At 50.0% G+C, this 14,518-nt stretch overlaps 1 protein-coding gene across 1 annotated transcript; it reads right to left on the bottom strand.

The window, feature by feature from the left end:
• Nucleotides 1-271: 271 nt before the first annotated feature.
• On the bottom strand, nucleotides 272-13,345 carry TXN2 (thioredoxin 2). The gene is given in 4 exon segments (XM_054032253.1): nucleotides 272-927; nucleotides 6,404-6,527; nucleotides 11,652-11,920; nucleotides 13,037-13,345. Coding segments are annotated over 4 exon segments (804 nt in total). The 5' UTR covers nucleotides 13,331-13,345; the 3' UTR covers nucleotides 272-810.
• Between the last annotated feature and the right edge of the window lie 1,173 nt (nucleotides 13,346-14,518).

Genomic DNA, 14,518 nt, shown 5'->3' with positions numbered 1-14,518 from the left:
CCATAAGCCAGAGGAGCTGTGCTGGGAGCTGCACAGAAATAATGGTATTAAAACAAGCAAGTGCATTAAGTTTTAATACTGATGAGACACTCCCAACATTCTTAAATCCCACCTTGCACTCCTGCCCCACTGTTTCCACCTGGGGAGCCCCCTTGTCTATGCTCAGCTATCACAGTAGCAGCACCCCTTACGATTCCTCCCTCCTTGGTGGGCAGGTGAGAGTTGCCCCACGATTTCAGAGACGGGGTTTTTCTACAGAATTACACAGAAGTGATTAATAAAGTTCTCTTTATTACAGACCTACAACCCCCCCAGCCCCCCCAAAAAACAAAAAAATGTTTCTCTTCATAAATCAGCAGCAGGGGAGAGTGTGGCATAGGCTCAAGGAGCCACAGAGGATTCGGACTTGTCCCAGCAACAGGAGGAAAAGGATGCAGGTATCATGGATGAAGTGGAGCAATCCCCGATTTTAACAAACCCACCCAGAGCAAATATGTGTCCACATCCTGCAGAGAGTAACCACCCATTGCTCTGGGTCTGGATAGGACAGACACTGATAAACACACCTCTAATTCAGCAGTCATCCTGCTTTCCCCACTGCCAGTTCTTTGCAGACAGATGGAAGCCCAATTCCAGCTTCTCCCACCCTCAGAATTGCTCAGGACTACTGCTGCCCAAGAGAAGAAGGTGGGCCACACACAAAAAAGGGCACAGGTTCTACAAGGCAGTTCAGTTTTGCTTCATGCCTCTCCTGGCAAGAGAGCATGCAACATGACCAAATCCAGAGGCCTGGGTGCAGGTTTCTCATGTTCAGGCTCCAATGAGTTTCTTAAGGAAAGCCTCCAGCTGATCCTCATCCTTTATCCCCACAAACTTATCCACAACATCTCCGTTCTTCATAGCCAGCACAGTCGGCACAGCTGAGACCTGGAAGGCAGAGAGGGCGCAAACAGACACACAATAAGCTATGCTGGGAGGAGCCCAGCTGCACAATGGCTTTGAAGGATGACCTGCAAAGCAAAAAGACAAAGAAAAGGCTTGGGCCTTCTGTATAATTCATAAAGGACTGAAAAGTTTTCAGGGTTTTATTTTTCCTGCTTGCTTTTGACATTAGAAATTCAGGGCCTCTCTGGTCTAGAACAGTGGTTCTCAATCAGGGGTCCGGGGCCATCTGGGGGGGGTTGCAAACAGGTTTCAGGGGGTCCACCAAGCAGAACCAGTATTAGACTCACTGGGGCCCAGGGCAGAAAGCCTAAACCCTGCTGTGCAGGGCTGAAGCCCAGGGACCTGAGCTTGTTACTTGGGGCTGAAGCAGAAGTCTGAGCAGCTTAGCTTTGTGGGGCACCCTGTGGCATGGGGCCCGGGGCGACTGCCCTGCTCCTCCTCCACTCTTGGAGAAATATTCTTGTGTTAGCTCTAGACTGTCCATCCCCCCCAGCCTCCCAAATCCATCTCTTTGCTTCTCCCTGCTCTCACAGGTCATGGCTTCACTGACAGCAGGGTCAGAGACCACCAGCTGCTGAGCCTTGATGATTAGGTAGGGGAAGGAAAGCCCTCAAACTGAGCTGGCAGCCAGCTACAGTGCTTTGGGTGTTACTCTCTCAGCTGATCCCCCACAAGCTTTGTTCAAAACTAAGGAAGTAACAGTGCAAAGGATGGCACTCAGGATCAAAGCAAACTCCCCTGGGCACTCGGTGGGCGGGGGGAAGATGACGAAACCTCGTGGCCATCTTTTGGGGAAGGCGTAACGAGACTCAGACCAGCATGGAATAGCAAGGGAAAGAATTTGGTAGTATTTTAGAACAGCCAGGCACATGCCTCCTGCTACTTCATGGCCCTTATCTGTATAGCGCTTATCTCCTGGAATGTGTCCCATCCTTATCTTGTAGGAATGCATCCTGGGAATGCATCCACTCAGCGAGTACATTCCCAGCTGCACTGTCTCTTGCGGCCATCAGGAATCTGCCACCCACACAAATCCTCCCCACAGGAAATCCCTTAGCAATATGGCTCCTCTCTCACCAGCAGTTTGACATGAAAGAGGTTTTGTTCGCCCTGTCCCTCCCCCTCACCCATCCAGAACTGTTCCCTAAGAATATCCTCCAGGGCTTTATACAGACCAGTTTTAGATAATTCAGGCACTGGGGCTCCTCCTGCCACTTGCCCAATGCCTGTTTAATCTGTGTTCTTTAGCACCCCCTAGTGACTAGTTGCAGAAGTGCAGTGTAGCCCTGGAAAGCTGCTCACTGCACATATGGTGCAGCTGATGTGCCTGTGTGTGAATTTTTCTCTTTTTCAGGAAGAAGGAAGGGATATAACGAGGAAGCACTGAGCTCGCCTTAATTATGCCCTCCTGGGGCAACGTGGTTGTTATTTTTCAGGGATATCTTCCCCATGCCTCTAATGTAGATTAAACAGCAAGTGGAGTTACACGTGAGGCTATTTGATAGATGAGTTTGGGTAACAAACCATCTGCTTTAAAGGTCACATGATGAAAGCAAGCACTGGTCCAGAGCTGAGGAGCATTCACTTAATGCTGAGTTACAAGCCTGTGTGCGTGGGCCAGCATGAACCTCACGTGCACCTGTGGCTCAGCCCTCCATCTCCTCCCCCACACGCACGCGGAGGAAGGGGACAGCTATAGTGGCTTTCAGCTACTCTGTGCTTCCAGATGCTGAACTGCTCCAGGGGGGCGGAGTGGCCCCCAGCATAGCTTAAAAAAGTCCCATGGGACTGTCTAACTTGCCACAGCATTCCAGGATGTCCTATGGGCAGCCCCATGCCAGGGTTTGTCAGGAACACCTCGGGTTCTGCACTGCCTGCACCAGCAGAAATCTCCCACAGACAGAACCAGGCCTGTTAGGGCCCATTTACGCCACTCCAGTACTTTTATGCAGCATAGAGAGGCCAGAGAAGAGGTGAGGATTTCACCAGTAAGTTTAGGAACAATGCAGGGAACTCCAGAAAGGAACAAGCTACTACTTGCTGAGATATCTCCAGCCAAAGGAATCCCACTGCTATCTTTCCAAAACTACCACACCAGCCAGTCTATGCATTGACCAGCAGCAGCATGGGAGAAGAGACTGCGCTTTCCCAGATAGGATTAAAATGCATGCTGGCAACAAGCCAATGCAACTGAAAGTGAGAGAATCCCACACAGAGCAGAACAAAGCCAAAGTACTCCCCTCTCTTTGCCCTTGTGGTTAAGAAGGGAAGTGACAGTGGGGGGAGACCTCCTGAAAAGTGGGTGTTGGATGAGAAGGGACTGAGAATTGTAGGAGAACGAATTCTTGTCTTGTGCAGAACTGGATCTGCAAGGTTTCTAGCAGCAGGAAATGCTTCTGGGACGTGTCCTCTGCTGGGACAGCCTGGAGCCAAGGGCAGGCAGAGACCCATGTGAAGGAATGCTCAGGCATTCCAAAGCTCTCCGAGGGGGTCTCTCTCCATTCTCCCCCCCCCCCCCCCCAGAATCCACCGCAGAGAGGAGGTTGTGCAATCTCAGGCTGGGCAGCCGGCCAGGGTCTGCGTGTGGAGGGGAGGGAGAAACGTGGGAGGAAACTAGTTTCCTGGCAGCTAGCAGGGGAATTGCGGGAGTGAGAAAAGGGCCTTGAAAATCCCAGGACACAAGCAGAGAACAATTTGAGAGTCCTGGATCCCAGGTGGAAGGGCCCTCGGTTCCTGTTGCTAGAAGAGGATGCTGCTAGCAGGGTAGTTCAGATTTCCTGCTCCAGTGTAGGTTGATTTCTGATCCCCTACTCTAAACACCATAGCCTCCTCTTCTTTTGTGCGGACCTACAACAGCATGGAGCCACTCTGGCCATCCCCTCCAGCTTTTGCACTCTCACTGCCTTGGCTAGCAACTCTTCAGAGGGAGGAGCAAAACGAAGCTACTCTAACCCTGAGCTCGGGACAGCACAAACCAAGAACCAAATGTCCTCCTCAAAAAAGAAAGCCAGAAACTGTAAGGATCAGAACAAAACTCCCCGTAGCATTTCCATTTCACCATGGTCCCACTGCTGCCCAGCGAGGAGTCTGAAGCACTAACAAAAGTAGAAGTGTATCATCTGGACAGCACAGGGTGCAGGTCCACCAGGGACCTAGGATCCCCAGCACTTTCTGCAGAATGGGAATTTAACAGAGTTTGCCTGTGTCTACATTTAAGGCTCAGGAAGAGACCCTATAATCCAGCCCTTGACTACAGCATGAATACTTACATCCTCCCTGACAGGGTTATTTGCAAATCTAAAATTATCATTTCAGTTATCCAGTTTGTTTGACAAGATTTCCCTGGGCCAAATCCCCATTAAACTGGGCAATTCTCATCCCTCAAACTTCCCTTAGAGGAACAACACTTACAGGGCTGTAATTTTCAGCCTTTTCCTAGTGCCTTTAAATACTGGTTTTTCAGTTGCCTGGGACTGCTCTGCTATAATTGTAGCAGAAGTGCTACCAGTTACCATAGCAAGGCTTGGAACAATAATGATTAACCTATTTGATCCCTAATCTCTTATCTGTGGACAGAACAATCCTTACCCAGTGCCTGGTGTACATCTCTTGGCTTCAAATACTTCATTGCACTGTTTAAGCAATCACAACCTCTCCCAGGGGCCGTCAGGGTTGGATGGAGCAGGAGTCCTGGGGGGGGGTGGGCAGATAGGAGGTGGGGCCCCTACCCTAACCGGCTCTCCATACAATTTACAAAACCTAATGCGGCCCTCAGGCCAAAAAGTTTGCCCGCCCCTACGTTAATCCCTAAGGGGAAGGAGCACAGCTCTCCTCTCCAAGGGGAGAGTGAATATTAATCCTTTTGCTGCGGGGTCTTATTGCAGAATACAGCAGCAGTGTTCTTTGTCCACTAGGTACTGGGGAGACACCAGGTCCCTACAACACAGAATACAAAGTGTACAGTGCTCACTTTGTATTTATTTTTCATTACAAGTATTTGCACTGAAAAAAATAAAAGATAGTATTTTTCAATTCACCTTATACAAGTACTGTAGTGCATTCTCTATCATGAAAGTTGAACTTACAAATGTAGAATTATATACAAAAAAACTGCATTAGAAAATAAAACAATGTAAAATTTTAGAGCCTGCAAATCCACTCAGTCCTACTTCTTTTTCAGCCAATCGCTCAAACAAGTTTGTGTACATTTGCAGGAGATACTGCTGCCTGCCTCTTGTTTACAATATCACCTGAAAGTGAGAACAGGTGTTCTCATGGGGCTGTTGTAGCTGGTGTCTCAAGATATTTATGTGCCAGATGCGCTAAAGCTTCATATGTCCCTTAATGCTTCAACCACCAATTCCAGGGGACACACATCCATGCTGATGACGGGTTCTGCTCGATAACAATCCAAAGCAGTGCGGATTGACACATGCTCATTTTCATTATCTGAATCATATGCTACCAGCAGAAGGTTGGTCTTCTTTTTTGGTGGTTTGGGTTCTGTAGTTTCCACATCAGAGTGTTGCTCTTTTAAGATTTCTGAAAACATGCTCCACACCTCGTCCCTCTCAGATTTGGAAGGCACTTCAGATTCTTAAACCTTGGGTTGAGTGCTGTAGCTATCTTTAGAAATCTTGCATTGGTACTTTTTTTGCGTTTTGTCAAATCTGCAGTGAAAGTGTTCTCAAAATGAACAACATGTGCTGGGTCACCACCCGAGACAGCTAGAACATGAAATATATGACAGAATGCCGGTAAAACATAGCAGGGGACATACAATTCTCCCCCAAGGAGTTCAGTTACAAATTTAATTAATGCATTATTTTTTTTAAACGAGCATCATCAGCATGGAAGTGTGTCCTCTGGAATGGTGGCCGAAACATGAAGGGGAATATGAACGTTTAGCATATCTGGCACATAAATACCTTGCAATGCTGGCTACAAAAGTTTGTCTTAGCGATTGGCTGAACAAGAAGTAGAATGGAGTGGACTTGTAGGCTCTGAAATTTTACATTTTTTGTTTTTTAGTGCAGTTATGTAACAAAAAAAATCTACATTTGTAAGTTGCACTTTCACGACAAAGAGATTGCACTACAGTACTTGTATGAGGTGAATTGAAAAATACTATTTCTTTTATCATTTTTACAGTGGAAATATTGGTAATCAAAAGTAATATACACTTTGATTTCAACTATAACACAGACTACAATATATAGGAAAATGTAGAAAAAAATCCAAAATATTTAATAAATTTCATTTGGTATTCTATTGTTTAATAGTGCGATTAAACCTGTGATTAACTTTTTTAATCACGATTAATTTTTTTGAGTTAATCGCGTGAGGGAACTGCGATTAATTGACAGCCCTACTGACAAGCCTTTCCTTATTATAAAGATACCCTCGTGCCCCCTCCTAGCTACCGCTGGAGCAGAGTCCTCCTGCTCCTGGCCCATACCTCATATTCAATGGCCAGGTCTGTGTGATCATCAATGTCCACTTTCGCCATCAGTACCTTCCCCTGCTGCTTGGCCACCATCTTCTCTAACCTGGGGCCCAAGATCTTGCAGGGGCCGCACCACCTCACAGGGGAGAAAAAAAGCAGGCATTACACAAGGAACTGCCGGGCAGCCGTAGTTTAGATTCACACCATTCATGGTATTTCAGAGGCAACCTGATCATCACCTAACCCCTCCTCCCTACACTGACCTTTACACTATGGGAAATTACCACAATTTAAACACCAAGGGTGAACATTAACCAACCACTTTTGCAATTGTTAGACTCAGAATCACAGTCCGAAAGTAACACAGATTCTGAGACTGTCTACACTATGGAGCCTATGCTGGCATAGCCCCTTAGCATAGACACAGCCTACACTGAGGGTACGTCTACACTACAGCGGCACAGGTATAGTGTTGCTGCTGTAGCATAGATGCTTCCAACATGGACAGAAGAGGGTTTTCTGCCAACGTAGATAATCCATCTTTCAGAGGCAGTAGCTAGGTCGATGGGCGAATTCTTCCATCAAACTAGCCGTGTCTTACAGTGGGGGTTAGGTCGACTTAACTATGCTGCACAGGGGTGACAGTTTTCACAGCCCTGAATGATGTAGCTAGGTCAACCTAAGTGTCAGGTGTAGACCAGGCCTGAGAAGAGGAGTTTTTCTCCTGGTGTAGGACCACCACCTCCCTGAATGACATCAGCTATGTCAACAAAAGCCCGCTTCTGTTGACATAGCTGCATCTACACTGGGGATTTTGTCAGCAAAGCTATGCCAGTCAGGGGTGTGGGTTTTTGATACCCCTAATGCAGCTATGCCAACAGAACTTTTAAGCATAGACCAAGCCTGGATTGCAACACAGTTTAGAAAGAGGCTTCCATAAGAAAGGCATTATTAAATCAGGGGAGGGTGGGAAGAGGCTGCTATTCAGTGTTAGCCCATTACTCTTGAAACACCTCCGTCTCCAAAGTGATTGCTGTGTTTACCTAAGGGCTCTCTTCCACAGCAAAATCACTGTCACGGAGAGGCTGTATCTATTTAAAAAAGAAAAAAAAAACAACAACAGAGACTACCTGTACCAAACTCTGGTATTAGGAAGAGTTTGAATGGAAGGCATTGGTGCTAGTCAAAGTGCTGAGTTCTTCCTCTAACTGCACTTGAAGTAATACTGCCCCACTTACATTGATCTCAACCCCACCTATCCTTTCAAAGAAAAGAAGAATAAAATTCCCAAACCCTTACATCATGTTTTAGATTGAAACCAGAGCTGGTTTTGCTCCCTATGCTACTCCCAATAGCTCTTGGTTTCTCTACCTGCAGACATACAAGTTGATCCTCCTTCTCATGGCCCCAGTCATCATTAGTTTCTATTTCAGTTTGTTGCTCTTGTCCATTTAGATTGAGAGTTTTCCAGACTCTATGCTCTGTATTTGTACAGAACCAAGCACAAAGGGGGCCTTTATGTTGCTTGGGGGCACTAGGTGCCATCAGACAAAAATGAGACAGAAAATTACTATTATTATAAATTAGCAGATAAAATCTTGGAATATTTTCGTTGTTAGTCAATGGCAAAAATCTTTATCAATGCCAACTGCTGAGGGTATTTGTAAAGGCTTTTGCAAACAACTCATTGCTGGTGAAAGTCTTTCCCCAGTGTAAACAGCGTTCAAAAAAAAATGGGACAGACATTATTTAATTTGATTATAGATGAAGCTATGAACTTCTCAGCAACTACTTCGGGTCACCCAGGAACTAGTAGCTGCTAAAGAAAACATGAAGGTAACAAGAGGAGTATTTGGGAAGGATTTAAAAATTGCATGGAGATTAATTTGGAGGACACAGATCACTTGTAATACACAGCTTTCATGCAGCAATTTGTTTTAGTTGTCTGTTTGGGCCTAAATGTCAATAAAGAAAACATAACGAGTTTGTGCAGCACATTTAATGCTAGCAAGTATCCTTATGACACAGTAAGGAGAGAACCTCATGAGCCATAATGGGAGAGAGCTGAACTGTAGGGCAGTAAAATGTAGCAATAAAATAGATTCTGGTGTTTGTCGCTGTAAGACTGTGGGTTGAAAAAGGTGGAAGCCAAAATAATATTAAGTAAATAAAAGGCTTACTAAGACCGGGGTTGTTATGCTTGTCCATTCTGTTACTGTGATGAAGTGGGACTCTTCTGTAATATTCTTATGAATGATATGCATGGCAGTGACTTACTTGACTAGGGATTGCCACCCTATAGGTGTAGAGCAGGAGATATGAGGTGTTGGGTCACCTAACTGTCTGGGGCAGTATGAATGGGTCCTTGAAGGGACTGACCCATATCATTGGAGGATCCAGAAAGACTATGGGAATCCCAACAACTGAACAATTGACAGTGATCCACAGAGAACTCCACACAAAACTCCGGCAGGTGGAACATGTGAACTCAGCAAGAGGAAGACAATGGACCAAGAGATGAGAAAATGCTAAGATACAAGCTGGTCTTTGGAGAGACATGGGACTGACAGACAAAGAGACAAAAACATGGAGAGAGTGGAAACGGATTCCACAGCCGCTTTACTGGCTGATTGCACTGGCTTGGCCAGTATGGATTATGTCTTAACCTTTAATTCTCTATGCTAATTTAAGGACTTTCCAGTGCTGTGTTACATTTGACTAATAAACCCTACTCTGTCTGGTGTCACTGCAAATACTTGCTGAGGTGCACTGGTCCTGGAAGACAGGAAATGTCTCTGATAAGGAGTTATCTAAGTTGGACTTGCTGAGTAGAGCTCAAGAGCCCAGACACTCAGTTTTGGAGACGCTGAAGCTGTGTGGCCGACCTTTAAGGAAGAATGGGCCCCCTTAGGGATCTGGCACACTGACAAGGTTCCTGTGTGTGTGTGGTGGTGGTGGTGGGGGGAACAATGCAGGATCATGTGCCTCCCCATATTTCTGCCAGGGGTTGCTAGCCCTGCTCCGTCACATGGGATGGCTGGACCCCCTCCCTGTCAGGCAGCTGCTGGGGGGGCCAGTGAGCTGAGCCCTGTGGGGAGAGGCAGGAGCAACAGCTGCGAGCTGCAGGGAGGGGCCGCTGAGGTTGCAGGGGAGGGAGGGAGGACACCTGCCTGGTGGGGTGCCATGACTCAAGCTGTTCTGGGGCAGCCAAACCTTTAAACTGTGTCCCCCACCCCAATCAGCTGGTATATGTCATCTCTGGCTGCAAGGGATCGTTTAAAGCTGGGGCATAGCACAGATCCCATGGATCCATGACAATTACACAATCTATGTTAACATCTCAGTGAAATACCCTAAGCGTTACGTTTTGTATAGCATTCTGTATTGTTGACCAAACTTGCTAAAACCTTATACTAAACTCAAGAGTATTTCGCTATGTCTGCACTACAGAGCCGATGCCAGCACAATCCCTAGTGCAGAGGCAGCCTACATGACAGAAGATTTTCTGGTGGTGTAGGAACACAACCTCCCTGAATGACAATACCCATGTTAACAGAGAAACTCTTCCTTCAATGTAGCTGCTTTTACACTGGAGGTTCTGTCAGCTTAGGTGTGTCAGTCAGGGGTGTGGCTTTTCCACTCCCATGAGCAATGCAGCTATGCTGATATAACTTTTAAGCGTAGACAAAGTTTAGTTCTGTGTCACGCAATAGCTTCTGAACGCTGCATTTGATCAATTCCAAAACTCCAGGGAACGTTCTAAACATCAATGGTCAGAACCCTATTGATTTTGTGGTAAAAAAAATAAATAAATCAGGAAATCAGAAGGGGCAATGTGGGGGACACATGAAGCCCTGCCAGCTCTTTAGCCCAGTCACAACCACTTCTGCAATTATCTACAGCTCAAAAGAACTGGTTGATGGTAGCCATTAATGTCTTCCAGCATAACATATCCTGTCTCACCTCTGCTCATTCTCCCAATAGAATTTAACACATTGATATCCTGAATGACTTCTCTCCCAGAAAGAAAAATAACGGTGAGGAAATAGGGCTGTGCACACAGCCTCTGGCATGGTGGGGGAGGAGAGTGGGGGACCCTGGTATGTGGGGAGGGAGAAAGGGAGACACAGAGAGCTCCTAGTTTGGGAGGGAAGGTGGGAATAGGGGCCATGGGGTAATGAGTGTCCACATAGAATTCTTGCCATGGGGGGAGAATGGGATACTGCAGGATAGATAAGAGAGTGATGGGAGGGGGGCACACAAAACCCTTGCTGAGGGGGAGGCTGTGGAATGCTTTGGAATGGGTGGAGGGAAGAATGGGGGAAAATGGAGAAAAGGGGCCACACAGAGTGTCTGCCATGTAGGGAAATGGGAACAGAGAGCTGGGGGAGGAAAATGAGGGGCACACAGTAACCTTTTGCTGGCAAGGCTTATTCTGTTCTACGAACCGGTATGAACTATACTGACAAAAGTGCTTTTGTGGAGATAGACGCTGTCTCTCCACTAAGAGGGTTTGCCGGTATAGCTAAACCGGCAAACTTGATTCAGAGTAACAGCAGTGTTAGTCTGTATCCGCAAAAAGAAGAACAGGAGTACTTGTTAGTCTCTAAGGTGCCACAAGTACTCCTGTTCTTCTTTTTGCGGCAAACTTGAGTAAGTGTAGTTCTATATGAGGCCAGGTCCAACCCCTCCCCTCTCATTCCTGATGGCCCTCCCCGAGACCCGTGCCCCATCCAACCACCCCTTCTCCCTGTCCCCTGACTGCCCCTGGAACCCCTGCCCTTGACTGCCCCCTGCCACCCCATCCAACTCCCCCTCCTTCCTGACTGCCCCGTCCCGGGACCCCTGCCCCATTCAACCCCCTGTTCCCCCCCGACCACCCCGCCCCCTATCCACATCCCCAGCCCCTGACCACCACCCCGAACTCCCCTGCCCTCTATCCAACCTCCCCCCCGCTCCCTGCCCCCTTACCGCGCTGCCTGGAGCACCGGTGGCTGGCAGCGCTGGAGCTGGGCCATGCCGTTGCCACCACGCAGCTCAGAGCACCCAGTCAGGCCGGGCTCTGCAGCTGTGCTGCCGCACGAGCTCACAGTCCTGCTGCCCAGAGCATTGCACCCAGTGGCGGTGAGAGCGAGCTGAGGCTGCAGGGGAGGGGCCGGGGGCTAGCCTTCTGGGCCAGGATCTCGGGGGCTGGGCAGGATGGTCCCGCAGGCCGGATATGGCCTGCAGGTTGTAGTTTGCCCACCTCTGCAATACTCACTGTGCATGAAAATCTACCACCACCGGCTTTTGGCTGTTCACAACTCTGTCCTGGAAGTCAGACCCATCCTGGATGTTAAAGGTGGCCCTGCAGACAGGTGTGGTAGAAAACGTCCTAATGGAAGCAGGTACAGTGATCTGGGTAAGAGGGACAAGTGATCTAGGGTAGCATGGTGCTGCTGACACCTTGGAGAGGATCGACACAAGTGGCACAGAGAGCTTTTGGGGGGAGATGGATAGAAACCTCCTCAGCACGAGCCTCTGGGCCATCTGTATAATGAAGGGGAAAAGGCATTTTGGATCAGCCCATGCCATAGAGTAAAGGGGAGCAGAGAAGGAACATTTCTGGATATTATGCTTCTGAACAGCTCTCCAGCTCCAGCAATTCCACTGCTGCTTCCCTCCCGCTTCCTACAGCTCAGCCAATGCCCCTCCATGCCATCCCTCCCCACCACTGCTCCTTCTCCATGCCCTGCCACCCCATCTGTGCCATGCTAGCCTCCCAGTGCTCCTCCTTCTTATCCACAGCCCCTACCATCACAACCCCTTCCTCCCCAATGCCAGCCCTACTCCGCGCTCCCCTCCCCCACCGTGCCAGTCCTGCTCCGCGCTCCCCCTCCCCCACCGTGCCAGCCCTGCTCCGCGCTCCCCTCCCCCACCATGCCAGCCCTACTCCGCGCTCCCCCTCCCCCACCTTGCCAGCCCTGCTCCGCGCTCCCCTCCCCCACCATGCCAGCCCTGCTCCGCGCTCCCCCTCCCCCACCGTGCCAGCCCTGCTCCGCGCTCCCCTCCCCCACCATGCCAGCCCTGTTCCCCTCCCCCACCATGCCAGCCCTACTCCGCGCTCCCCCTCCCCCACCTTGCCAGCCCTGTTCCCCTCCCCCACCATGCCAGCCCTGCTCCGCGCTCCCCTCCCCCACCATGCCAGCCCTGCTCCGCGCTCCCCCTCCCCCACCGTGCCAGCCCTGCTCCGTGCTCCCCTCCCCCACCATGCCAGCCCTACTCCGCGCTCCCCCTCCCCCACCTTGCCAGCCCTGCTCCGCGCTCCCCTCCCCCACCATGCCAGCCCTGCTCCGCGCTCCCCCTCCCCCACCGTGCCAGCCCTGCTCCGCGCTCCCCCTCCCCCACCGTGCCAGCCCTGCTCCGCGCTCCCCCTCCCCCACCGTGCCAGCCCTGCTCCGCGCTCCCCCTCCCCCACCGTGCCAGCCCTGCTCCGCGCTCCCCCTCCCCCACCGTGCCAGCCCTGCTCCGCGCTCCCCTCCCCCACCGTGCCAGCCCTTCACTCCCCGCTATCCCCCGTGTCCCCCGCCCCGCAGGCGGCCGGCGCAGTCACCCCGCACGCTGGGCCCAGCGGCAAAGCGCTGTCCCCAAGTTCCCCCCACTCACCTTCTCGGCGGCGGAGGTGACGCAGACGCTGCCTGGGAGCTGATTGGCTGGGGTGGCGAAGGACGACCCTGAAAAACGGATTGGCTAGGGAAATAGAATTTTTCACGGCTTCCCGCTGATGGGCCCTTGAACAGCAACTTCGGGCCGCTGTTTTCTAAGTCTGGAAGATGATTGGCTGGCGAAGATGTCCTTCAGGACCCTGCGCGTAGTTCTAGGCTTTGGTTGGCTACCTTCAGAATCCAGGGTGGGCTCCTGGGTGCTGATTGGCTGCTGAGAAGGGCTGTTCAATAGCATGACCCTTCTACCGTCCTCCACCCACTTCACCCGTGAACTGCCGAGCTCGGCAGTGCCTCCCCCACCCCCACCCCGTGAGCATAGGGCGCGCGCCTGCTGCATCCGCTGCGCGCAGACCTTGCACGAAAGGGGGGGGGGGGGGGCGGGGAGAGCGCAGCTTGTGCCCCCTGCCCGGCCTCACAGCGCACACCCTGCCCTGGAGTGGGCCTGGCCATGTGACACCTTGCTGGGCTGACCAGGCAGCAAGTGTGAAAAATCAGGACGGGGACTGGGAGGTAACACAGACGCCTACATGAGACCAAGATATCAGCACTGTCCCTATAAAATCAAGACATCTGGTCACCTTACACTGTGCCCCCCTGAGGCCAGTGCAAACCAGCTCACAGCGATGGGTCAGTGAATCGAGGAGGCATTTGACAAATGGTCCCTGGTCACTACGACTAAACAGCTTAAAGAGGAGCAGATGCATTGCTGCTGTTGCTTAATTCACCCTGCTCCTCCTTTAATATTTAGATCTAGAAACGTGGGCCTGGATGCATCAGTCAGGACTGGGATCCCATTGTGCTAGATGTACAAACATAGATTGTCAAATTCAAGTGCTTCAAAATCATGAGTCAGGTCCTAAAAATAATAAGTTGCTTAACAATCCCAAGTTTTTTGTTTTTCAATATATAGTGGATTCTTTTTATTTCCCTTTGTGTTTCTGAGCCTTCTTTTCAAGCTTTGCTTCACAACTATGACTTTCACTGACTAAAAAGTATGCTGCAATTCTGATGCAGACTCTTGAGTTCAGGAGATGGAGGTTTAAGAAAAACAAAACCTCCATAGAACACCCACGCTAAATGATGTTGGCAACCCAAAAGTGTCATTCTTCCTTGTGTGTCAATACAGAACCTAGTACCCCACCACAGTGGGGTATGTGCAGCATCACAAGTGTAGAATGGCCAGTATGTTTCAGATTGTCTCTGTGGCGGGGTGATGGCTCACAGGCATGGCGTCTTGTGCTGTTCCTGGGAATTAGCTCTGTTTCCAGCTCTGAAGTGCCCTTTGCAGGCCCGTGTCCCTCCTGGACCCCGCTGCCCCCTGGCAATACCCCCACCAGTCTCTATGGGTCTCCCCTCTCTGGGAAACCCCCAGCACTTTAATCCCCACTTTGCCTCAGTCTGGGCTACTAACAGTTATCACCAA

The sequence above is a fragment of the Malaclemys terrapin genome, chromosome 1 (genome assembly GCF_027887155.1).
Source record: "Malaclemys terrapin pileata isolate rMalTer1 chromosome 1, rMalTer1.hap1, whole genome shotgun sequence".
Classification (NCBI taxonomy): Eukaryota; Metazoa; Chordata; order Testudines; family Emydidae; genus Malaclemys; species Malaclemys terrapin.
Note: the sequence above shows the minus strand (reverse complement) of the source record. Positions and strands in the feature narration are given on the sequence as shown.